The sequence below is a fragment of the Watersipora subatra genome, chromosome 1 (assembly GCF_963576615.1).
Source record: "Watersipora subatra chromosome 1, tzWatSuba1.1, whole genome shotgun sequence".
In the NCBI taxonomy this organism is placed as follows: domain Eukaryota; kingdom Metazoa; phylum Bryozoa; class Gymnolaemata; order Cheilostomatida; family Watersiporidae; genus Watersipora; species Watersipora subatra.
Window position 1 is genome coordinate 48,347,547 of NC_088708.1, and position 26,151 is coordinate 48,373,697.

Genomic DNA, 26,151 nt, shown 5'->3' on the forward strand with positions numbered 1-26,151 from the left:
TTAAAAGTAGTTAGTCGTACTGGCTCTTACAGAGTACAGATGGCTGGATTGTGCGCACAGAAAGTCATATGTAGCCAGTCACTTGGGACTTCCTCTAAAGGTATAACTGTTGAAAATAAATTGTAAAAAGAACTATGCTAGTATGATTAAATGGCCTTCGCCTTGTAAGTTGTTTATGCAAGAACTTGTATACCCTTTTCAGCAATAATAATGAACCGAGTGCGATTAGGCATATATACACAGGATGGTTCATTACGCCTTTGGGCATTGCATGAATATTTACTAGAATAAAAATAAATCAAAAGGCGTTCACAAAAGTCCTCATGGACTTTTCTTGAAATCATTCGGTAAGCTAGTTCTTTATGTTAATTGATAAGTTAGAAGAACCATTTTACAACGTGATTTTAAAAAACCGAATATTGAAGGATATGTGTGTAAATTAACTGCAGGCACGACTGTTGTTTTGCAAAACCTTGTGTTGGGCTGATACTATTCTTATATAACTAAGACTTACCTAATTGTCACGCAACTGTTGTTTTATAGCGTGTGTGATGTTGTTAACTAGTATTGTGTTAGCAAGCTATAATCAGCATGACAGTTTGAAGTTCAGTAGTTTAATGTAAGCTCCACTCGACAACTACAAACAGCAATGACATGAACTCAACAATAGGGATAAACTGATAATACATGTACATACACGTGTATGAAACACAGGTGTAACTCACATACATCCCCTTTTGCATAACTTGAAAAGGGAGAGTAGATCAGATCACAAAATAAGACTTACTAGTGTGTGCGAATGTATACATCAAAGTTGTTTGAAAACAAAACTATTACACCAAGCGTCAGATTGGGTATAACCGAAATGAGTGCAAGCCAGGAATAGATTTTGGTTGATACAACAAACTATATCTATGTAGGTGTGTTAGTGGCGTTACCCGTTCGTCCACATCAGTGATGAGTCACCCATTAGAGCACATACAGCTTAAATCTACTGGGTGTTTTGTTAATCCTGTTCTCTGCCATGTTGGTTTTTTGTGCCTTGAGATACTGGTACTGCTACCTCTGCCATTTTTTTACGGTCATGGTCTGGGTGTGGAGACTTGGAGATAGGGGCATCTACTTATCTGGAAGATGTCCCTAACATCTACCAGAAATAGTAAATGGTAAATGTCAGGGATGTAAATAGACATCTCTAAATGGTAATTAACAGTAGCTTTCAGCCTTAATGCAGCTCCTGTACAATGTACAGTCAAATCTCAACAAATAAAATTCATCAGTTCTGATACTTACATTGCATGTCAAAACTGTTGTACATTGAAGAAATTTTGTTGTACAAATACATTGAACTCCGTTTAATTAGTTCAATAGCTAAAAACAACAGCAATAAATAATTCAATTTTATATATACTTCATATTAAAGCTGCACAATGATCGCGTTAATTAAACGGTTAACGCAATCAATACAAATGCACGATTAACTGAGTTGAGCCAATTAATCTTCAAATAAAATGCAACCAAGGTGATGATCATGATGTGATTTTTTGCAATGTTTAATACATTGTACAAGATTTTGCCAGTCTTTACTCAGCACGATTTAAGTTGTAAGAAATGTTGCATAAATTGTAAGAGAAGTGAGTATAGTTTTTCATTTGTTATATTTTGAAGGAATTTTCATTAGTCCTGGAACTGTGAGGGCGCTCTTTATATAGGTATACATGTACATATTTTTTTTCCCGGACCGTATAATGGAACCGAGTAGGAAACCGTATAAGAATAAATTATTAATAGAGTCGCTAACACGTTGGCTTAATTACGGCCAAACTAACAAAGCGAAAAGACATAATAAAGGCAAACCCAATATGTAAAAGATATATAAGAGTAATTATTTGCGAGTAAAATACATAATAAAGACAGAGACAACATGAAAAAAAATACATAAGAGTAATTATATGCGAGTATGTAAAACATCTAAAATATCTAAAATAAATTCGTGGCTCAGCGTCTGCCACAATATAACATTAACATGGCAGGTTACTACCATTTAATTTACTGACAACTAAACATCATGACAAGCAACACTTTCTTACTAATTAAATACAACCACAATTATTTTGCACTCAACTATAAAAACACTGAATGAGTCACTAATGTAAAACTTGTTTATACACCGACAAAAGCACTGCGCCGATCTAGTTGAAGCAGCCGTGCGGTTGTTGTTTGAACATATTTCTAGGTAATAGTAACAAAAGTGGTTTCAGTGTTTTTTAATATTTTACAGTTTATATTTTGTTTATATTTAAAAAAATTTTAGGTAAAATGTACGTGTATCTCAATATAAAAATAAAATCACAATCATATTTCAGCTTTACAATAATAGTAATATAAGATTGACACTTTATTGGAACATAAAAGCGAACAAAATTTGTCCAATAACAACTACTTTTTACTGATTATCCCTTTGTTAATTTAGCTGTTACATGTAATATACTGTGAAATAGCCTGTCTTGGCAAGCTGTTGTTTTTGCGTAGTTGTCCCCCCGTCGAGCGGCGAGCAACAACAGCTTGTCACAAGACGTACTGCACCTTATGCATCAGCTGCACATATAGGGAGTTGTTCTCTTCCGTCTACGCAACTCGGCCGCGATGTTATGTCGGTCGCTCCATTGGTAATCATAACGGATTTCACGCAAAAATTTATGTAGAAAAAAACAAGATTACAACGTTTAACCATAGACCAGTTTCTGTGATAAACTTTAGTAGAACTTAAGAATAAAATAAACTCAAAATAAAATCCATAAGAACAAATAAAACTGACTGATACAAAAATAGAAATAAAACTGACTGAGCGCACAAATAACGACATGTTTAGTGGCTGTTGTTGCCTAAGTTCTCAAATTCTAATAAAATTTACTGCAGAGAGGGGTCGCCAGTTAAACGTTCTTATCTTAATTTTTCTACATAAATTTTTGCGTGAAATCTGTTATGATTACCAATGGAGCGACCGGAATAGCATAGCAGCCGAGCCGCGTAGACGAAAGAGAACAACTCCTTATAAGTGCAGCTGATGCATCAGGTGCAGTACGTCTTGTGACAAGCTGTTGTTGCTCGCAGCTCGACGGGGGTACAACTACGCAAAAACAACAGCTTGTCAAGACAGGCTAACTGTGAAACCTCTGATTGAATGCCTTGGCACTTTTTTATAGTGGTGGTCAATTGGAGGTGGTGTTTAAATAGACGCTGGCAGTGTATCTTTCAAACGGCTCGTCAAAAGTTTGGCAAGATAAATTTAACCCTTTTACAGGCGATGCGAATGTCGCTTATATTTTGCCCTCTTTTTTCGGTGGAGCAACATTAAACCTTTTGGATGCAATAAATCTGAAAACTTACCTCCGACTTGTCAAATATCTCTTAATAAATATGCATTGAGAAACCAGGAAATATTTCTAACAGTTGATATCTATTGCTTGCAATTGACCTGCCATGATATTATAGCCTGTGTCTTGCTTTGCAATTTGTTGGTGGTTTCAATTTTTATTTCATTTTAAATTTGAAGACATATTTTTATTTACATTTATATTAACCAGTGTTGCATAAAAGCTCATTGCACTCATTAATATTTTTGCTACAATTAGCAGCCAAAACTAGCTTTACATGTGAACTAGAAGAGGTATTAAGAATGTCGATCAATTGAAAGATCAGATTACCGCAATGATGCTACCAAATAATATGCTATAAATCTTCAAATTCATAAGTTATATAATGATAATCTATCAAATGCTACAAATATATATTCATGAACATGTGACATAAACCAACCATACTAATATTACACGCAGAGACAAAAATTAACATTTTTTAAACAAAAATATTTGCATCATTTGCTAGGATAGCTGCGTTCTGATTGTTGCTTTCGATAGAATGAACATCATCTGGTTGTTTAATACCTTCCACAATGTCTTCTGACCTCAACTCTTCTTCTGCACTGTTTAACCAGTCGATATTAAGTTCAAACAATTTTTTGGTAGAGCAAAACCTTTACGCGTTACATTTTTAATGTCCTCCGGACTAGCTGACGCATTTTTATACGTTGTTGGAAGCATAAACAAGAAAGTGAAGTGCAAAATATGCCAGAAAGAATTTAAATGCCACCACAGCACATCATTAAGATATCATTTAACTAATTCTTATCATACCGCTCAGAATTGATCACCAGCTGCCACAAACAACTACTACCGCTGACTACCACCACTACTGTCCCCATACCTGCCAACTCTCAAGCATTGGGCGTGAGACTCACGCAATCACCCCAAAGAAGAAATGAAAATGCGTGAGACTTTTGCCCCAATTTCCACAATTTTATATATACTATCATTGATACATCAATTGCCCCAAAACCAAATCTCACGCCTTGCCCCATTCTTGGGTTAGTAGGTCTGACTGTCCTCTTCATTCGGTAAATGCGAATGAACGGTGCTGCCTCAACTTTTGGCTGGCTTAATTATAGATTTTCATGGACTATTTTTATACTCATAATAATTAATACATTGTAACTTATGTACATTGTACATAACATGTACTCCTGTTAACAATGATTGTCTCAAATATAATTAGTTTATATGTAGCTGTATTATTTGTTTTCGAATACGCAGGTTTTTGCTAGATTAATTCTTAGATTAATCGAAGATTAACTGGCTCAGATCAGTTATTAATCACGATTAATTTTTTAATCGTTGTGCAGCTCTACTTCATATACACAAATATGACAACAAACTACATGTAAAAACATACCGTAAAACTTCTAATTGAACGCCACCTTTAATTGAATGCCATGTCTATTTGAACGCCACCTCCATTTGACTGCCACTTTGGCAAACTCTGATCTTTATGAACCCATAACATCAAGTAATCAATAGAAAAGTGTTCACAAAATCATATTAATAATGAATCGTTTACATTAATAACAATCAAGTCTCTTTTTATCCAACTCCAAAAACTCCAAACTTTAAAAGCAACACCATAGAAATAATTAATGTCTCAGGCTAGTAGTAGTTCCTTGTTTAATGCGATTTGGATACTTCTGAGTACATCTATATAAAAAACGGTTTAAATTTACGATAGTAGATGAATGACAATTTTTGGGCTAAAGTTTAAGTTCAGCGAGCAAAACTTTTACGTGTTGCATTTGTGCTAAATGTAACGGGTAAAGGTTTTGCTCTACCAAAAAATTGTTTGAACGCTAATATCGACTGGTTAAACAGTGCAGAAGAAGAGTTGAGGTCAGAAGACATTGTGGAAGGTATTAAACAACCAGATGATGTTCATTCTATCGAAAGCAACAATCAGAACGCAGCTATCCTAGCAAATGATGCAAATATTTTTGTTTAAAAAATGTTAATTTTTGTCTCTGCGTGTAATATTAGTATGGTTGGTTTATGTCACATGTTCATGAATATATATTTGTAGCATTTGATAGATTACCATTATATAACTTATGAATTTGAAGATTTATAGCATATTATTTGGTAGTATCATTACGGTAATCTGATCTTTCAATTGATCGACATTCTTAATACCTCTTCTAGTTCACATATAAAGCTAGTTTTGGCTGCTAATTGTAGCAAAAATATTAATGAGTGCAATGAGCTTTTATGCAACATTGGTTAATATAGATGTAAATAAAAATATGTCTTCAAATTTAAAATGAAATAAAAATTGAAACCACCAACAAATTGCAAAGCAAGACACAGGCTATAATATCATGGCAGGTCAATTGCAAGCAATAGATATCAACTGTTAGAAATATTTCCTGGTTTCTCAATGCATATTTATTAAGAGATATTTGACAAGTAGGAGGTAAGTTTTCAGATTTATTGCATCCAAAAGGTTTAATGTTGCTCCACCGGAAAAAGAGGGCAAAAAATAAGCGACATTCGCATCGCCTGTGAAAGGGTTAATTTTATCTTGCCAAACTTCTGACGAGCCATTTGAAAAATACACGGCCAGCGTCTATTGAAACACCACCTCCAATAGACCACCGCTATAAAGAAAGTGCCAAGGCATTCAATCAGAGGTTTCACAGTATAATACATATAACAGCTAAATTAAAGGGATAATCAGTAAAAAGTAGTTGTTATCTTTATTTTACCTTAGGTGAATGTAAACGGAAGTGTAGTCTCGGAAATTCACAAGTTCAGGGATGGAGTGAGGGATAGAAATACGGATGTAACTTTAGCTTATCATATAGTTTAAATCACCTTAATTTAAGTTTTTTGTTTTGGTTTTGTAATTTTGACCTGCATCATTACATTTGTTGACAAAACGGAAATGTATGAAGAAATTTTGATTGTCATTCGTTGAAAATTGCTTTGTATATCCTCAAAATATCGAGAGAAATTTTTGTTCAAACTTTACATTGTATATCCAAAAATTTTTTATGTGTAGGTGGTCAAAAGTTGAATTTGGACTGCATTCGAACCAATTTGTCTGAAATGCTTTGGGCAGTGAGTTTACATAATTGTTAGTGAACTGATATACTGAGACTAATTACTAATGTCCCCATCGAGATAGACATACGGTTTATGAATCTGGGTATCGATAGTAAAAGTACGTTTTTAGTAACAGTATGGTGTGCATTAGAACATAACAGTGCCTGAAATTTAAAAATGAACGTTAACAATAAATAATTTGTTCGCATTTCCTTTAATGTATTATCTACTTGTTTGCATTTCTAAAGTCTTGCACTTTGATCTAATTTTGTACACGTTGCAGTTTAGTTTGTCTTTTTAACTTGAAATATTCTCAACATTACATTCTAGTAGCGGTAGAAATAAAATACAATTAAGTCAAATAAAATTAATCCAATTTACCCTTTTCCAGTTTTTCTGAGGAATTGCCAGCCATGCGCTAATGCTCTTCTAACAAACAAAAGACACAAAAGTGAGCTCGCTCCAACAAACAAGAGGGGTGATCTTACTGCATACAAGCGTGGTACTGGAGGACGATCTTCATTCAATGGCATAGTTGCTACGGTTTTTGGGGCTTCGGGGTTCCTTGGAAGATATGTCGTTAACCAGCTAGGTGAGTGCTGACTCCTTTCAAAAATTTACTACTTAGTATAAAAACTCTGTGTTGTATTTTTACATGTGGTGTTGAATGTCGAATACATCATCATGACTTTTTAGTACATTTTACTTTTTGGTCAATAAATATTGCATAAATGAAAATTATGTGAGGCTCCTTGTTTTTAGTGGTACCAAATTATAAAAACAACATATATATATATATGTTATTCTATATATATATATATACACAGTATATACATGGAATGGATGCTGCACAGTTCGCTGTAGATATATACAGTATATATATACACCTTTGTTGGGCAGTCCATAATCATTTTTGTCAAAAAAAAATTTCCATAATAGTGCCACAAAAAGATAAATAAAAGGGATTACCATATGATGTCATAAACACCAAAACAAAAATTTCTGCAAGGAAGGCTTGAAACTGTTAAGTTCAGGTATACATCTTATCTCTTTTGACAAAAGTTTCAAAGAATTAGCAATATAATTGTCCAGTGCAAGTTGAGTATGAGCGATCTCAACAGTTATTAATGGTTCACCAGTTATAAAGTCTAGACCATCGTCAATCTCAATGCTATGGACAGGATCAGTAATGGCTTCATAGCTGAGACGATCTTGTGCTTGGTATTGTAGGAAAGATAGGTACACAAGTGGTCATACCTTATCGAGGCCCAGAGTATGATGTTGATCATTTAAAACTTTGCGGAGACTTGGGACAGATACTCTACACTCCATTTAACTTAAAGGATGAGGATTCAATCAGAGCCGCTGTAAAACACTCCAATGTTGTCATCAACCTTATTGGTCGAGACTGGGAGACCAAGTAACTTTTATCTTTGTTAGCTAAATCATATGTTATGATCGGGTATACACTAGGCCACTAGGCTATCACAATAGGTTATGTACTCGTATAAGTTTATGTGGATATGTGGTCTATAGTTATATAAGAGCTTGTTTACTCAACTGACCGCATTTACCTGCGGTATACTGGTTCACAGGCTATAGGTCAGTGCTGACGTCAGTCTTGGGCTATAATTATTGTCACAAAAATATTTTAATTTGTTGCTGCTTTATTTACTCCATTGAACAAAGGAAATGAAAAGTTTTCCTATCTTTGATTGTTTCTTTTGGTTATCATTGGTTAATGTTACAGGCTGTCATTTAAAAGTTAAACATGAACAGTTAAGGATTTTTCTTGCTCTGTAGCAAATTGCTAATGAAACACTGGTCCAGCTTTTTAGAGCTATTAGTTGGTTGGATTGTGTTCAAACTTTGCTATTGCATGTACCTGCCAGTCATAGGCATTTACTTAGATAAGTGATTAAGGAATGTCTCACCGCTGATGTGCCACACTTTGATTTGCTCTTACCAACCGCTCTTTAGAGGAAGCTCTTTCATTCTAAGCGATTTTATAAGTTTTCATCTTTATGTGTAGGAATAGGTTAGTTTGCAATGGACAATCACAAATGTGCTACAGAAAACAGGATTTATGAACCTGTGTTACAGAGATACAGGCCTTGATTCCAACAATATGACAGAGTCCAAGCAACAAACTATGTCATTGAATTGTTATGAATTTTAATAACAATCACATCACTGCATGATTTTTTTTTGCATCATAATCTGCCTTAAATGCCACATTTACGGTCATTGATCAAATATATTTACAGTTTCAACGGTTCTCATCATTTATTCCTCAGGTAGAAATCTTCCACTTCCATTTCTGCTTTTTTATTCTAGAAATTTTACATATGATGATGTGCATGTTGCGGGAGCCGAGCGGATCGCTCGCATTTCAGCAGAGTCAGGTGTGCAAAGGCTTATTCACATGTCGACTATGAATACAGATGATATACAGTACGCCGCACTTGGCCAGAAGTCGCGGTTCATTGAGAGCAAGGTAATGAGATGTTTGGGGCTGCTGTATTAGTTTTACCATGATAGGTTGTTTGGTAGTGTCATGCTATTGTGTCATAGTGTGACCACTCACTGGCGTTCTATGAGGTGACATTATGTCGATAGATTGGTTGTGCGTTAGGGCATTAACTAGCGTAGTAAATTTCTAGACTCATATGTTAGTCGATGTTTTGCCCGAGCATAGCATTCGATTGTTGTCATAATGGTTCTAGCATAAAAGACACATTGAAATCTTTTCTACAGGGCAAACTTTTATTAACAATGGAAATAATTTTGGTATTTCACTTTTTTTATAGTTATTTATTTTTATTTTGGTTATTTCATTTTTTAATTCTAATTAGTAAAAGTTTGTCAAGTAGCAAAGCAACAAGTTCAGCGTTTCTACCAAAATCAACAGTTCTTCAGCATACTTCGGTCAAAGAAACTAGTACATTGGAAAATTCTTGCAATATAAACTTTTCATCCATTTACTGATTCGGACTTTGCTATAACACTGCCTGATTGAAACACAAAAACTGGATTTTATTTCCCCCCTCTCTAGTTCAATTGTATTTGAACTCACAGCAGCTTTTTACTGCATACGTGAAAAAAATGTAGAAGTGGTGGAATCTATTGCAGAGTCGAGGAGAACAGGTGGTTAGAGAGCAATTCCCAGAGGCTGTCATAATGAGACCAGCCGACATGTGGGGAGATGAGGATCGATTTGTTAGCTACTGGGCCAAGCACTGTGAGTCCAATTTACACTGATAAAGTATTGTAAGTTATCCAGCTATTCAGTGAAATACGATAGGATGACCTGCTGAAGTGTTGCAGCCTACATGTGAGTTCTTTTTGTTATAAAAGTCGTGTTAGTCATATTGTTACCTGCTCGAGATGTTGCATTGCTCTCAGTCTAGCATTACAAGGTTTATAACTATTTAGTAGAGTATTACAGGTCATATCGTCGCCTGCTTTGAGTATTGTGAGCAATGTTTTTATTTGGTCCAACATGAGAGGTTGTGTTGCTAGTTGGTAAGGTACTGCAAATTGTATTGCTAGCTGGGCCGGCAACTAATTTAATTAAAAAGATAAATTCTATGACAAGTCCTACAATTATTGGATCAGTAATTTTCCGTTTTGCATCTATTAAGTTGATTGTTATAAATTGTTTAGCTGCTAGTCATAATAGGGAGCTACTAGACGAAATAGTTATTGTAACCCCTGCGTCTCTTTAGATATATTGTATATATAATAGATCAAAAGTAGAAAGGAAGGATTTGTTTAACCCTTTCACTGCCGTAGACGCATGAATGCGTTTTCGTGGGACGACTGCCATAGACGCTCTTTTGCGACTTTCCCCAGCAATTGCGTAGTTACCTAATTTTATTATTTGTTGACAACATAACCCACAGTCTTTAAGAGTTTTATGAAATTGACAGTGTTGTCCAAAGATTTGCCTATAAGATTACCCTGAAATAACTAAGCAATTTTAAACTTTTGTTTGAGAATTTCGAAATTAACAACGAAAATTTTTTGTGTGAGTTCATTAATTACCGATCAGAAAACAATTAACCAATCAGAAAACAGGTAATTAGTTATGTTGATGACATTATAGCCAATTCAGATTTTCGTGATTATACAGATAATTAAAGCAGCAGCACTGTCTCTGATATTGGTGAAAATGATAGTTTTGTAAGAGTAAAGAACATTATGGAGAATCATTTTAGCTTCGCATCGATCGTAGCTTCACATAGCTTTTTCATCGCAGTAAGTATAGATCCATTGAATTTTTGCATAGCAATGTTGGGTAAAATGTTGGAAAAATAAAATATTTAACAAAAATGTTCTAGATAAAGATTGAAATTGAAAAAATACTGTTTGCATATCATGAAGCAATATCGGCAATTTTCGGTAAAATGGCTGGCACTAGGCAGATACCCGAATTTGTACATGGTTGGCAGTGAAAGGGTTAATGTACCACTTAAAGTCACAATAATCTATCATTGTGGTTATTAGGATTTTGTTGGCCAATTTTCAGGGAGGAAGCATCTTGAGATGATGCCAGTGTGGAAACAGGGCAAACACACCATCAAAAGACCAGTGGACGTGAGTTTTATTGTCGATATAAATTCAACAGAAGTTCTCACCTTTTCTTACATTCTTACAATCAGTATGCTTTTTAAATCTTCTTGAAGTTATCTTATCCTGCACAAAGTTGTTGGATATAGTGGATGACAAGAGATTTTTTGATAGCCTGAATAGCGATAGCTAGTGTGGCCTGTAATCTGATGCAGGTAATGAATGTTGCTCAAGGAGTAGTCAAGGCCATATTGGATAAAGATGCTGTAGGCTCAACAATTGAATGTGTTGGGTAAGTAACCAATCGGAAGTTGTATCATCAGAACAGCTCTCATATTGTCTCTCAACTAATGTGCAGTGTCAACAATACAGCCTGTATCGGTAGAGACAGAGGTAGTAGGAGACAAAGGTAGTAGGAGACAGGTAGTAGCAGACAGAGGTAGCAGAAACAGGACAGACAGAGGGAGTAGAGCCAGAGGTAGTCGAGCTAGAGGTAGTCGAGCCAGAGGTAGTCGAGCCAGAGGTAGTAGAGTCCGACAAACACAGCGAGTCTCCAAGATCTTCAAGTATAGTGACTTACCGCTGACAGCTGCTTTAACTCTTGACCTCCTAGAATATTTGGTAGAGCTGTGATAGAAACGCTTGCTCGCCGTTGATACGAGATTGTCTACACCTTTCATAGCTTAGGATCCTAATAGTAGTAAGTTGTAAATAGTTGGGAATATTAGATTAGCTTCCCCTATAGAGCAGGTTCTATATAATTACTTTTACTTCCCATTCGCTATTGCTAGTATTGTATATCTTGCTCGTGTTTAGATGCTGGTTTTGTAGTGTTTCATGATTTTAGGCCACAGAGTTTCTACCTCTACGACATGCTACAGTTTTTCTATGATGAGATGAGAGTTGGTCATATCAATCTTATTCCCTTGTTACCGACCTTTCTGTAAGTACGCCTCCACTCATTGCTAGTTTTAGATGTAGGGACTCAGTTATGTACTTGATGAATAGTAGTTAATTCACAATTATAGGCCATTAGAAGGCATTTATCCATGAGATACAACCCCCAAAGGATAGGTTACGGCCATCATATGGGCGGGGTTTAATGATCGAGCTCTGTAAGGATTGTGCTAGCCTGGATTTTGGTGCTAACGCAGTTCTCGCGGGGCGGTCGCGTTGCCTTGTTAGGTTTTTGGGTCTAGATTTTTATCGTCTACATGCGTCGATCACGGACAATACCTGATTTCCGGTTAGTAGTACAAAACAACAAAACATTTAATCAGCAAACACGTAATTCTCTCTTCCCCTCTTCAATTTTAGCGATATACTAAGATCCATGGAAAATAAAACATTTCAAATTATCTGTTTTTATCCATTTTGAGATTGGTAGGGGTTGTAGTATGTGCTTAAAATTTTAATTTAATTTACCCGAAATCACCTGAACAACATCCTTTTTTCCCTAGTTTTGATTAATATTTTGCCACCCCTAATATAAAATGACAAAGTCTTTCAGCGTGGTTACATTGTTTGACTTGGCGAATAAGATGGGACTACAGGCAAAGCTGTGCAGTGTAGTTTTCATACTCAAATTTTAAATCTAAAACCAAATTTGGGCCATTTCACAATGGCGACTATTAATATCATGAATGTTTGTGAATGGCAACTGACTGATCATCAACATTGACAATATTGGGCAACTATATTTATTTGACAACAAAACCAACAGATCAGTAAAATAACCACTATTGTTCATAATATTTGTAAATTTACAAGGAGCTTTATTTAGCATATTTCTTTGTTCTGCTGCCATGTTCAGGTTTATCCCAACAGAGCTCGATCATTAAACCCCGCCCATATGATTTCGGTAACCTATCCTGAGAGCTTGTAGATCATTGCATTTAGTGTGGTGCCATTTTGTCAATTGTCCTATGTAATTAATAGCACATATTTCTTAAATAATTTCACAATTACTGCAACGAAATACCCCATGATAAGTATTTCTGAGCACACCAAACAAACATCTTGCCCATCCTATACCTAGAATACCCTTATAACAGATTTAATTTTTTTAATTCCTAGATTATTACTATTATCATTCTTTCACATGACCTGATTTTCTTTGATCGGGATTAATGTTGATATTAAGTTAAGATAAGTCAAATAAGCTCATCAGATTTAGTTGAAAATTGATCCTGCCACTTTTGTGTTCTTTCACACAATCAGTTAGTGAGTACCATTTTGAGAAGCTATCAAGTTTTTTTTATTCACAGTTGGGCAATACTAAAATTCTGATTAGCACTAAGATTAAGATTTAAACCAAATTGAGATCTGGATGAAAATATAGATAAAGTTGAGATGAAGATATAGACAGTTGAGATGAATATGTAGACAAAGTTGAGATGAATATATAGACAAAGTTGAGATGAATATATAGATAAAGTTGAGATGAATATGTAGACAAAGTTGAGATGAATATATAGACAAAGTTGAGATGAATATATAGATAAAGTTGAGATGAATATATAGACAAAGTTGAGATGAATATATAGACAGAGTTGAGATGAACATATAGACAGAGTTGAGATGAATATATAGACAAAGTTGAGATGAAGATAAGGATTAGTTGGAACTATCAAACAAGATTAGGGTAAAGGCTATAATAAAAGTTATGACTATGTTAGGCTTTTTTATTTATCTAAATGAAATTGTTAATATCGACAAGAATGAATATTCAAGCTTAAAAGCTTGAAATATTTTATTTGCTTATCTTTATTACCTCGATAAGGTTATGAATTATTTGAGTCCGACAGATCAGCTCAACAAACTTGACGCCTTTGTAGGTATTATAACAATTAGAAGTGAGTGTGATTCAGTGAGCAGATGTTTTGACTAATTCAGGGTAACCATTGTTCATACAGTATGGTACTTCTAGTTATCCTTATGTTTTTGCACATTTTAGAGCTAAAGTTAAAATTTGTGAGACAGTCTTTCCAGCTACACCTCCATTGATTATGGACAAACTTATTAAGGTAAGTTTGAAATCGGTATATACAGTCATACTTCGACTTATGAGCTTAATGCGTTCCGAGACTGAGCTCGTATGTCAATTTACTCGCATGTTGGTGCAATTTATTTATATATAAAACAATTAAATATACATTGATTGGTTTCCATACTCTAAAAAAAGCAAATAAAACACTCTAAACAAGATATTGTAACAGAAAGAACATGTTGGTTATTGTCCTAACGTACTACATGCTTTCAAACAGCAACAAATAAAAAATAATGCAAGGAAATGGGATTAATTAAAATGTAAAATTAAATACATACAATAGCAGTTAACGCTCGCATTTGCCAGGTAGGGAGATATAAGTTATCCTTCGTTACAACAGTTGACTTTGATAAATTTGGATTTTATCAAAGTGTTAAAAGACAAACTTAGAAGAAAACCTAAAAGCAAACTTTCATTTTCAACTAAACGTAATTGAAATTTCTTCAGCGTTCATAGTTTGAAGTTTCTCGCTGGTTAGCGAGAAATTTTTTTTGCTTTCACGACTAGCCGGCCGTTTTAAAATAAACCTATATAAGGACGTTTGCCTTTGTCGTCCTTTCAACATGTTGCGATTAGGATGAACACAGGTGTCGTCACAAATGGTTAACGCACGACCACTAGCCAACTTGTCCAAATGTCTATTAAACAGTTTGGATAGATAGCGCCGGCCTTTTCACATAGCATCGTTTCAGTTACGCTGTCACCGGCCAATTGTTTGTCCAATGCCATCAGCGGTCGTGAAGATCGCTGCACCGTTTAGAAGCTATGGTTAGTCCTTTTGCGAACAAAATGCCCTGAATATAATCCTTCTGTTTGATAATTATGAATGTATTTCTGTCACATTGCCGAGTTAGCTCAATCACGCATACACATTTCGCATATTTTTCAATATTTTTCCGTTTAATATCAATTGTTATCATGTGCTTTTTCTTTGTATTATCTTTCATTTTACTGGCAAACTTTCGGTCTACGCACAGTACTTTTAATTCACATAATTCTGCACAGAAAATCGTGCACAAAAAACACGGTACAACAGTATAACCTGAGCAGTTGAAAAATACAGAGTGATGCTGTTCTCATAAAACACCTCCGGCATACTTGGCAACTGACTCACGTGCTCGTATCTCAAACATGGCTCGTATGTTAGGGCTAAAACTTGCTTGAAAGCTGGCTCGTATCTCAAGTTTCTCGTACGTTGGAGCACTCGTAAGTTGAAGTATTACTGTATTTCATTGATATGTGTACTCTGTTGAAGCATTAGCTTCATACACGCAGCAATTCTTTGCCCAGGTATATTGATCTTATATTCTAGACTCTCTCAACAGTGCAGTCTTTCTGCTACTACCAGTGACTCTGTTTAGCTCTCCCAATCACATACATAATATTTACACTAAGCATAGATAAATCGTGGCTGTTGACCCAAATATCACAAGATTTTTCATGTTGCGCTTCTATACTAGATTATCTTACAGACTGCTTATCGGTCTTGCATTTGGTTTGTTTTTCCATTTTTATCTTTGTCTGCACTTTTGTTGAACTGATAATTTGTGAATAATGATGTATTCGAACACTTTCAAATTAGGCAATCAGTGTTGATTTTTTATTGTTGCTGTAATAGCTCTGAAATATAATATAACGCGGCTCAATAGTATTTGTTCAACATTTCCATCATAGTATCAAAAAAATTAGGGCTGCGTGCATTGTTATTTATTTTGAAATACCATTGAGTATCTTCATTCTCAATTCACTCACATTAGTTATACTAGCTTTGTGTATCATTCAGTCAACGCTTGTTTTATAGATATCCATCATCAAAGGGTCAAAATATGGACTGCGCGTTATTCGTGTTCGCTATGTCATCACATGTAGCAATGCAAAAATTTTCTTTTCATGCTTTAAAAATAGTTTGAAGTGTTTTGAAGGCCGTAATTGTGCAGAATCAACAAACATAGCTGAATTATGTCTTATTCTTTAGGAATCAAACAATGATGTTCTGACCGGCTGTCCAACTCTGGAAGACCTGGGAGTGAAGTTGAGTCCATTTGATGAGGGAACCCGTTATCAACTCAAGGAGTTTCGGACATCCAAAGACTATTCAGAGAGCTTGCATGAGATTCCTGATGCCAAACCTCCTCCGACAGTTGCTGAGGTCGATGCAGCTAAGAGAGTCTTTTTTTAACTGATTGTCATAGTTTTATTCAGTATATTTATATGGAGTTGAGAAGAGTTTGTCAAAAGAAACAAGATAAACCTATTATAATAAATGGGTGATGTGTTGCTGTGGTAATAAATTTGAAACAACATCATGCACAGTTATTGTTTCTATGTTAGTGACAAGTGTTCTTTTCTTTAAGATGAAACCAATTACAGAGCGCTTCAACTGAGCTGTTAATTTTGTTCAAAAACGGTTAGATGCAAAGCTTCAGTATGAGGAGTTATTCTACTAGGAGTAGATCAGGAATCGTGTGCTCTTGAGAAGCTCTGTAACTGTATTGGCAAAGTCTATTGAGGATTCCTTGATACGCTTCTGTCCTTGTTCAGGTGCAATCTGCAGTGCCATGTGGTACATGTCTGCATGGAACTGAAAGAACAATAAGATATTGTCACAGAACATCTGAGAGACAAAACATTCTGATGTGAATACGTTGCCTGATAAAGTACATTTCATGTAACAAGCCAATTTTCCTTACTGCACTCTTTAATAATTATGAGATATGATGGTGATGCGGCAGTAAAAATTTACTTGTGACAATTATTTTTTATACATAAAACTAAGGTTATTACATGTAACGGAATTTCCATGATCTTGTAAGAAGTAAACTAGGTTTACAAATGCAACAATATTAGTTAACTAAAAGGGTGCAGAGAGAGACTATTGAGCAGCGAAACTTACTTCAGTACCCTCAGCAAAGTCTTCACTGAAGTCTTCGTCATACTCAGACATTCGTAATTTCATTGACCTCTTTCGTGTGATCATGAATAGTGACCAATCATCCTAGAAGAACAGGCCAGACATTTTCATAAAACTGAAATACTTAATCACATTTAAACAAAATAAACAATATACTTCACTATGAGCAACTTGTTGCAGGTTTCAGAAGGAAACCGCACCATTTACAGCTCGGCTAATGAAAAGTACTATTATGGTGAATTGTGTAACATATTCTTGCAATAGATGAAGGTAGTTTTCTCTTAAACAATAGTTCATGCAGGCTATGGTGGAACAACTACCATGTCCAGTCAACATTCTTTACGCGGTTTACACGTTTTTTAAAGAGTATTATTTGTGTGAGGATTCCATCTAGTCCAATTCAACATAAAGAAGCGAATATTCAAAAAAACATTTTATCCTCATAACAAACCATAGAATTCGCTCCCTGCAACCACAGTCATGTTATATATGCTTTTGCCTTCGAGCAAACAAGGAATGCAAAGGAATTTGCCTCAGAGATTTATTTTTTACCTTACTAAAAATACAAGAGAGCTCAGTTGAAAGGGTCAACAGCTACTTGCTAGGAATACAAATGAAGTCATCTCAAAGGTTCATCTGTTACCTAATTAGGAATGCAAAAGAACTCACTTGAAAGGGTCAACAGTTACCTTAACAGGAACGCAAAAGAGCTCACTTCAGTGATTCATCTGTTAACAACCAAAGAACGCAAGAGCCTCACCTCAGTTAGAGGTTCATCTACCATCTGTGGTGCGCCTTGAATTATAAGCTTAGATGCTTCTTGCTCTCCGTTCCACTTAGACCAGCTGTAGGCCATGGTAGACGCTGTCAGACCTATCTGCTGATAGAGCCTCTGCTCAGCTATCGCATTCTTGTCTTGGACTGTTACGTACTTGTGAGAATCCTCATTAGGGAAAATGTTTATACCGGTCTCTTTTAAAGCCTAAAACAGTAGCTCTTTGGTGTTGGGAGGTAGAAAATCTACTAAATTTATGTTATTCATGTAAACTAATCCACAACACTGACAATAAAAAACAAAGAATGTTCAATGCAACTTACAGTTCGGAACTTCGCGAGAGGCATCCATTTTCCTCTCAGGTGCGCTACTTCTGAGCGATCTAAGGGTGCCTTTAAACAGCATTCTGTATCCTGTAGTCGACATCAATCATGCATTAATGAAACAAAACCGTCAGCAAAACCTAAGAATAGTGACACTCGATGCCATATATAAAGACACAATACTAATATTCTCTCCAGCATGTGAAAATAAAAACCTTTGCACAAGTGTCTATAGTTCCACAAACTAATACAAGATGTATTGTAAACACCTCAAACAGATGTGTAGAGTTGGGAAAATAGCTGAAGCAATTCTATAACGCCATTTTTTAAAGAACTGCTAAACCTACAGCCTGTCTTCATAATCTATCACTAGTTTCTACCTATTGTCCAAAGAAGAAGCAAGTAGCTATATGAACTGAAAACAGTTTTTTTTTAAATGAGGCTACCTATAATAGCCATCAATGATTGGCTGTTAGCTTACAAACCTTCACTTCAATTTCCAGCTCAACAATGGCAGCTATGAGAGTGAACAGACAGTGATTAAGACCGCGAGGTCGGACTTCCCACGACTGAAATGGCATATTGATATGCACATCTTGGAGGAGAGCAAACGTTCCAAAGTAGCACGTTTTGAATGACAGTCGCCTCGTTTCTAAATAGTAGAGAAAATACTGAAGTAGAGAATGAGGGAAAGAACAATAGCAACATCGACCACTCATAACTACAGATGCACTGAGCCTGTACATACTAGAATGTTAGGGAAAGGAATCATTACTGTTCAAAGATTAACTGCAATAATAAAAGGCTTGGTGTGATTCCGCTATATAAGAAACACGATAGATTCAGAGCCTCCAGTCAGTAACATATAGAAATGACTACAACCTACATGTAGATAAGTTATATGATAGTGGTAAGTTACAGATACCTTTTTGCTAGCATTTGAACAGTAAACAAAATGCTCTACATCGGCATCAGAAAAATAGCTATGCTACTAAACTTGGTTGAACAAACTTAAGTTTATGTGATTTTACATGCGTATTATTATTGTTATTAATTATGCCATCAGGAAACTATAATTGTTTCTTGTCACTAAAATATAATGAACAGAAACTTTAGGAACAAGCACTAATCGTTGCAGTTTGTTTCCTGATGATGAATCTGTATGTGAAGATTTTTATGTTTGTTATATTGTAGTTTTTCATGAGGTTTAAAAGGTATGCGTCTTAATATTATTATTATCTTTGTTGCTGCCAGTCTACACAGCCTGCTGTTTTGCTGAACTTTTAATGATATAATTAGTCTTGGGAGGTCTAAGATTTAACTCTCTGACACCAAAAGTGTATTCGTAGGATATGAGATCTCTTTTCAGTTTTATAGTTCATTTTGACATTGTTTATATTGTAACCGTTCGACTACCTTCACAGATTCCTCAATGTTATTTCTGTTATTATTATAATTTAAGTTTATTAAAACTTTTCATTGTATTAAATGTCCTCTGGAGACTATTGCTAATAACAGAAAAATCACCAACCTGTTCATCGCATGCTGATAAATGTTCTTTTAACAAATCTAGTTAGCAACTCAAAGGAAGATCATGAACACATCATGAGAGATCACTAAGAATGAAGCACAAACTTATAAAGGTGTCTTTTTTTTTGTTTATTAATATCATTTGTTTGGTCATTTAAACACACAAAGAAAACAACTTATTGTTGTGTTTGATCGCAGTTTTAGCCTTTTGGCTTGTTGCTGGAAATGCTCAGGCTGTTGTACGGAAGTCTAAAATATAATTTATAACTCTTATTTGCTCAATTACTAAATGCTTTTCATTCACTTGCTAACTTTATTGCTGAGTAGATGGTAGTAATATTTATATCCTGTTATTGGATGATTACTAGATTATTGGTTTTTGGAAGAACTCATGAAAGTCCTAAGAACTATAGTGAATTATGACATTTCAAGCTATGAAACAAAAAAAACTATTATTTTTTATCACTTCAATCGTCATTAAAAAGAAAAGATAGCTCATATACTATTTCGCCATAGTTTACTTAACCTATTTGAAGGCTTCCATGAAACAATACTCCAACAATCATCAGAAAACAGGTCATGAATTTCGTTATCATCTACTCAGCATTCTAAAGTAGGAAAGCGTAGAGAAAGTATTCAAAAGTCCAGCAAACACTATAAGATGTTGTTAGCCTGTAAGCTTATAATAATAATCCAGGAGTAATATTAGACTTACACACTTATCCATACAACTGCCTTTCTTACCTTCAACAAATGTTGTATCTTGGAAACCATCCTGACACCATACAAGTCTTTTTTCATCCCATCTAGCCAGTAACGGGTCTTCGAAGAAAAATGTATCCTCTCGGACCTTTAGATGAACATTTATTGGTGGTCTACAAAAAGATCGCTGATTCAATGTTGATGGAGCAACTCCAAAACAAATATTCTATGTTCATTAAATGAGATGACCTTGAATGTGTTGTTGAACACTTACAGATGAACATATGTGACAGCAAAAGCTAAATATGTTTAAGCCATGTATATTATTTCATGTAAATTTTTAGGAATATGTACATATTTAGTATAACATAGTTTTGGATGGTAGTAAACTCATGACCATGGAGATCATGAACTTTAAGGGGAGGAGCTATCAATTCCTCTTAATAATGATAGCTAAACCAGAATTCAGCTAAATAATAATCACTGTACCCTTTGCGATGAATGACCGTCAGGTGCACTGATAAAGCACAGACCAACTATCTGCGTAACTATTCCAAAGCGCCAGAAGGCGGTGGATTGGTGCAGTTGTTGGAGTGTCAGTCTACCGAGCTGAATATCACAAGTTTGAATTTGAGTTTGATATGAAGTTGCTTATAATAATCATTGATCTGAACCTCTAATCGAGGCTTCGGACAAAAGAACAGACACCACGGCTCTTATTATAGTAAAGATTAAGCTGTCCATGTTTCAAAAAATGTTCCAACGACAGCCAAAATGTGCAATAACTCAGAGACGTTTTCACCGCACCATAAAAATAAAACTGCAGTAAAAATGCATAAAAATAAGTTACATGTAAAAGGAGTTTAAAGTCAAAATAGTTTTGGTAGTTTATGTGACACAATAAACACTCAAATATACAGAAAAATATCGGAAACAAAAATTACAAAATGCCTTATGTCATACGAAATGCCTCATGTCATACGAAACGCCTTATGTCATACGAAACGCCTTATGTCATACGAAATGCCTTATGTCATACGAAATGCCTTATGTCATACGAAATGCCTTACCAAACATCTTATATAATGTCATCCTACACATAAGAGATGGTCCCTACCGTTCCTCCTTCTTAATCGACGGGTCATCATCAGTGTTTTGAGCCTTCAGAACCTGAGCCTGTGGGTTCACTTCATCAGCAATATAATCCATTAGATGCAAATGAGGTGGCTCTGGATCTGCAAATGAACTAAGGCTATATGCTTTCTGTGATACATTTATTTAGATTTAGACAGCTGCAAAATAGCCTCAGCTCTAAGTGTTCGTACTTAATAGATATAACTACAAAATAGATAACTATCAAATAACTATCAGAAGAATTTTACATATTCATGTCACAGCTGTTGTTCCCTAAAGATGTATTTATTGATTATGCAATGGGCTGAGTGCGCAACTTTTTAAAGGTTTTGTTATAAACTGATCCAGCTGTGATATCCTACTATAAATTCTCATTGTACATGTACCATAAATCCTACATATAATCAAATATATAGTATTATTGTATTAAAATCTTTATGATAATAAAAAAACGCAAAAATACCTAATTTGGTCAAAGGCAAAGTTCTCAGCTTGGCTAAATCTGATAATAGTTAGGCATCAGGATGATACAGTAACAAAGTTCAATAAATAATGGGTTTAATAATAAGTAATAGGTTTAATAAAATATTTAATAATATTAATAAACATGTTACTATCCTAGAGTAACTTAATGTGTTGTATTAAACTCCTCAAGAAAGATGGGAACACAAACTCTTACTTTGAGTGATGGTCCAGGACTTGACAGTTTTTGGCTGAGGTGGCATTTGAAAAAGATTGAAGTGGATGATTCCGCCGAGAGGTCGAAATGCTCGAAGATCTATCATATCTTCATCACCATCAAAATCCTCAAAGTCATCTGGTTCTGCAGACACACACAATATGAGTGCTCACTGAGGCTCTAATGAATCATGTTTTAACTCTCATGTACCAGACAGACTCTAGTAGCCAGATCAGCCCGGCTAGTCATCTACTAACTGCAACCGCGCTGAGAGAAGACGACTGCTAATACCAATGACTGCTACTACTTTTGATACCATAAAAAATTAAGAACCTCATTTAAAGGATATTAGTTAGCTTCATAGTCATTTGTTAATGCAAATAGATTCAATGTAACAATAAATGAAATGATAAACTACACCTAACGTTGCAATAACAATAATAATAACAATAATATTTCAAACTTTTTAGGATTTGCCTGCTTTGAATTAGTTTAATTTTTTGCATAATAAATATATATAAATAAAATATACTTTTTCCCATACTTCATGCCATACACGTTTAAAATCTGTAAAACATTTAGAGATTTTTCATGAGCAACGAGAAAGTAGCTGATAGCAGCGATAGTTTAGCATTGATCATTGACAGCTTTTAATCTCAAGAAATTGCAGCAAAAGCTCCTTCTAGTGCTTTCAACATGCCATGCTGATATTTGTCACTACAACCCTTAGAATTTATGTTTTCTGACACAAATATGTCATGTTAAACTGTGAGTATTAAATTCTTAACAAGCTCATAGATTTTTATGGAGTCAAAAGTGCTATCAATTATAGTCTTCTCTCAAAGTGTATGTCAGCGAGTCAGACAGCAGGAGTAAGTTGACTAGGAGGGCTGACCTGCCTGTCAGTTTGAGCTTTTCAATATGGCATCTTCCAGATTTCTGGCACAACAATTCAGATGAAGAGATAATGACCTCTTGGCAATGTTGGCTTACATAAACTATTTAGTGATACCAAAAAGTAAAACTTAAAAATAGTACATGTACATAAAAAACATGGTCAGCTTTTTTTATTACAATATGTTTTTTTTAGATAAGGATGATCGGAAGTATTTTTTAACAATTAAGTAATTTCTATAAATTTATAATATAGCTGTTGCTCATATTTGAAAAGCAAATTATTTGCAGTAGATAAAAGGGTTAACCAATCTAGAAAAATAACTTTCTTGCAATATATTTGTGAACATTTTAAAATGCTTTTGTTTTCGAAACTACCAAACTAGAACCAAAAAGCAAAATTTCTTAAAATGAGAACTGATCCCTTCTTGTAACAAGCTAAACCTTTAAGTAAACAAAAGCAAGTCATCAAACGTCATTAAAAACTGCAAACTTTAGTGCGATTAAAAGCATCAGCAAACGCTAAAGAAATAAAGCATTTTCCATTTTCCTCAGTGTATAGTTTAGAGAGGTGACGATTTCAAGTGAATAAATACAGTATTTGAGTGTTCACACCTAGTACACTTGTAAAAGACTTACTAAAGGGTTTCTAGTAGTGCAATCATTGAGAAGCCAACACTTAGATTTGTTGAAATAGTCCAGCTGAGTTATTGAATTGCTGGTAGAACAAGAGCTAATTGGAAGATAAAGCTTTTACACTCTGCACAAGAAATTAACATTGGCCAAAATATCTGATGCAGTTATACATGTAGTTATAGAGCCAGTTGACATAAAACAGACATTTCTAATATCAGAACAGAGTATAAAAAATATTTTTCAACCATAATTAGAACACAACCAACTCTCAGCAATTTGGAAAGGCTTTTATTCAAAAACTCTTGACCTGAATTCATCGACCTGAAAGTTTTAGTGAGCGACACCTGCCTGCTAGCGAGCAAGAAGTCTGGCAGCACACGCAATCAATTATTCAAGTAACGCCATTGAGCTATTTGCAGCACCATTGACCTACTTGTTGTCACAGAGAGGGATACTGAAAAAAATATTCATCATGATTATGATTATTAGTAAAGAGCTTTTCTGTAATGTCTTTCACTTTCAGTGTCATTGCGCCGTGTTCGAGCAATGGAAAGCTGGGTGTATGCTAAGCTGATGGACAAGTGAAGTAGAAAGAGGTACACGAGGTGTGCAAACAGAGACTTATAGATTTAGCAGTGATTTTTACCTGCTATCAACTCATCTGGAAGTAAACAGATTTCATTTCCTGTAAACTGAACTTTTGATAGTTCAGCTCTCCCCACACCAAGTGATGGAACTAAGTTATGAGTAAATGTAGATAGTGATAAAATACATTATACATTTAAATGATGCAGGCTTCATCATTTTATTTATGTACTAACTGAATACCGGTGTTGCACGGGTAATAAAAATAATTACCCGATGAATTTGAGTAACTTAAGCTAGTAACTTAAGCTGGTCTAAATATATAATGTAATAAGAACCGTGCCTGAAACCAGTTCATTAATCGTTATGTTACGCGTAATGATCTCTCACACAATCATGATTTTTAAGCTTGCTTGTAGTAACCAATAGCATTTTCCTAAGCGCTTTAAGAGTGCGCATTTTAATCGATGTAACGAGTATAACCACAATTATTCCTTTGTACAGCAATGTAGTTGTCTTGGCCTAGTGGATAGAACATCTGCTGAAATCCGGTGAAAACTAGATGTTTTATTCAGTAAAACTTTATTGCTATAACTGAATGAACGACAAACAACCAAAAGCCAAATGATAAACACTGAGGGTCATATACATGTATATACTAGATGAATGCACGGCGTTGCCTGGAAAATAAAAGGCCTTTGGACAGAAAATTTATTTTTATTCAACATATTCACCCATTCTAACTTTTAAACATCATATCACGAGAAAAGTGTTTTTTGTGCAGTTAAAATGAATTAAGAGTAGAAAGTTTCAGTTTTCAAACTTTTCAAATAACTGTAACTTTAAATTTCATATCATGAAAGAAGTGTTTTGTTGAAATAAATTAGGAGGAAAAACAAAAATGTAAAGGTGTTTGAATGTAAGTGTGAAATCATTAGCAAGTAATAGCTAAATATGGTCTGTTTTGCTACAATTACCAGGAAAAATTATTTGGTATACGATTATATGATTTTAGTTTGTTTCAGCGTTGACGTCATAAGGTGAAAATATTGTATAGATGTATAGAGTGGTATAGAAACCTATGGTAATTATCTAATGCAATCACTGCTTGTTAACCTTTTTTAACCTTGGTAACTATAGTTACCTATAATAACTTTGGTGAATTTGTGGTTATGATCTGCAAGAAAATGTAACATTACAATGTACTACTTAGTACATACAGAGTTCTTACCTTCAAAACAGACGTGTAACATAAACGCTGAATCTAACTTAAATGAATTTAGCATAATAAAAGCATACTTGAAAGAAGTTTTAGTATGCGTTTTTGTAAACTTTTAACCAAAAGTTTATCACTTATATGGTGGTTTGCGAACTTATTCTTAACATAACGGATGACGCTGAACTGAGATACAATCATCAAATTTTAATTTCGAAAGAAATCATTGTCGATATCGTTTTGCGGAAAACAAATTATCTCTAGCACAGCAAAGAGGAAAAAGGGTTAAGAGTTAATAGAGTTTAAATTAATGTGGGCAATCGAGACAAGGTATACGATATATGATAAGAGCAATAGAATGCTAAAGACTGTATAGCTCAGTGGTTAAACACGTGGTTTGAAACTTGCGATTAATCTGCTTGAGTTCAAATCCAGCATGAAACAGAAACTTAGTTCCAATATTTTAATAGTTACAGCCGGACATATCGAAGTACAGACATACATACAAACACTTTGAGATTTATATAGACTAGCTGTGCTACCCGGTACATTACCAATGGATAATTTGAGTAAGCTTACTAATAAGAACCCAGCTTCTCATGACTTTACGCTTTTCATGATGTTACGCCATTACTTTGCGTGGTGACCGAGCGCGGT

General features: G+C 34.8%; 2 protein-coding genes across 2 annotated transcripts in view; one reads left to right on the forward strand and one right to left on the reverse strand.

Annotated features, from left to right (window-relative positions):
* On the forward strand, nt 1–16,417 carry LOC137390164 (NADH dehydrogenase [ubiquinone] 1 alpha subcomplex subunit 9, mitochondrial-like). Its single transcript, XM_068076448.1, has 10 exons — nt 1–100; nt 6,880–7,080; nt 7,719–7,908; nt 8,826–8,985; nt 9,621–9,729; nt 11,020–11,087; nt 11,276–11,352; nt 11,908–12,003; nt 14,017–14,086; nt 16,085–16,417. Exons 1-10 carry the CDS (start codon nt 40–42, stop codon nt 16,286–16,288), a joined length of 1,236 nt encoding a protein of 411 aa, XP_067932549.1. The 5' UTR covers nt 1–39; the 3' UTR covers nt 16,289–16,417.
* The window catches only part of LOC137390155 (dynein axonemal intermediate chain 7 homolog), a 19,702-nt gene continuing 9,830 nt past the window's right edge, over nt 16,280–26,151 (reverse strand). The window contains exons 11-18 of the mRNA XM_068076436.1: nt 22,164–22,307; nt 21,468–21,585; nt 20,393–20,523; nt 18,604–18,770; nt 18,119–18,208; nt 17,781–18,002; nt 17,003–17,104; nt 16,280–16,690 (exon numbers count right to left, since the gene is read on the reverse strand). Coding sequence (XP_067932537.1) covers nt 16,553–16,690; nt 17,003–17,104; nt 17,781–18,002; nt 18,119–18,208; nt 18,604–18,770; nt 20,393–20,523; nt 21,468–21,585; nt 22,164–22,307 — 1,112 coding nt within the window. The 3' untranslated portion in view covers nt 16,280–16,552. The remainder of the gene's footprint in view (nt 16,691–17,002; nt 17,105–17,780; nt 18,003–18,118; nt 18,209–18,603; nt 18,771–20,392; nt 20,524–21,467; nt 21,586–22,163; nt 22,308–26,151) is intronic.

Excerpts from the sequence above, each read along its gene's own strand:
- LOC137390164 (XM_068076448.1), top strand. The coding sequence starts at position 40 with ATGGCTGGATTGTGCGCACAGAAAGTCATATGTAGCCAGTCACTTGGG. Across the intron at positions 8,986-9,620 it reads CGCGGTTCATTGAGAGCAAG|AGTCGAGGAGAACAGGTGGT; the intron begins GTAATGAGATGT and ends AATCTATTGCAG. Across the intron at positions 11,353-11,907 it reads TCAACAATTGAATGTGTTGG|GCCACAGAGTTTCTACCTCT; the intron begins GTAAGTAACCAA and ends TCATGATTTTAG.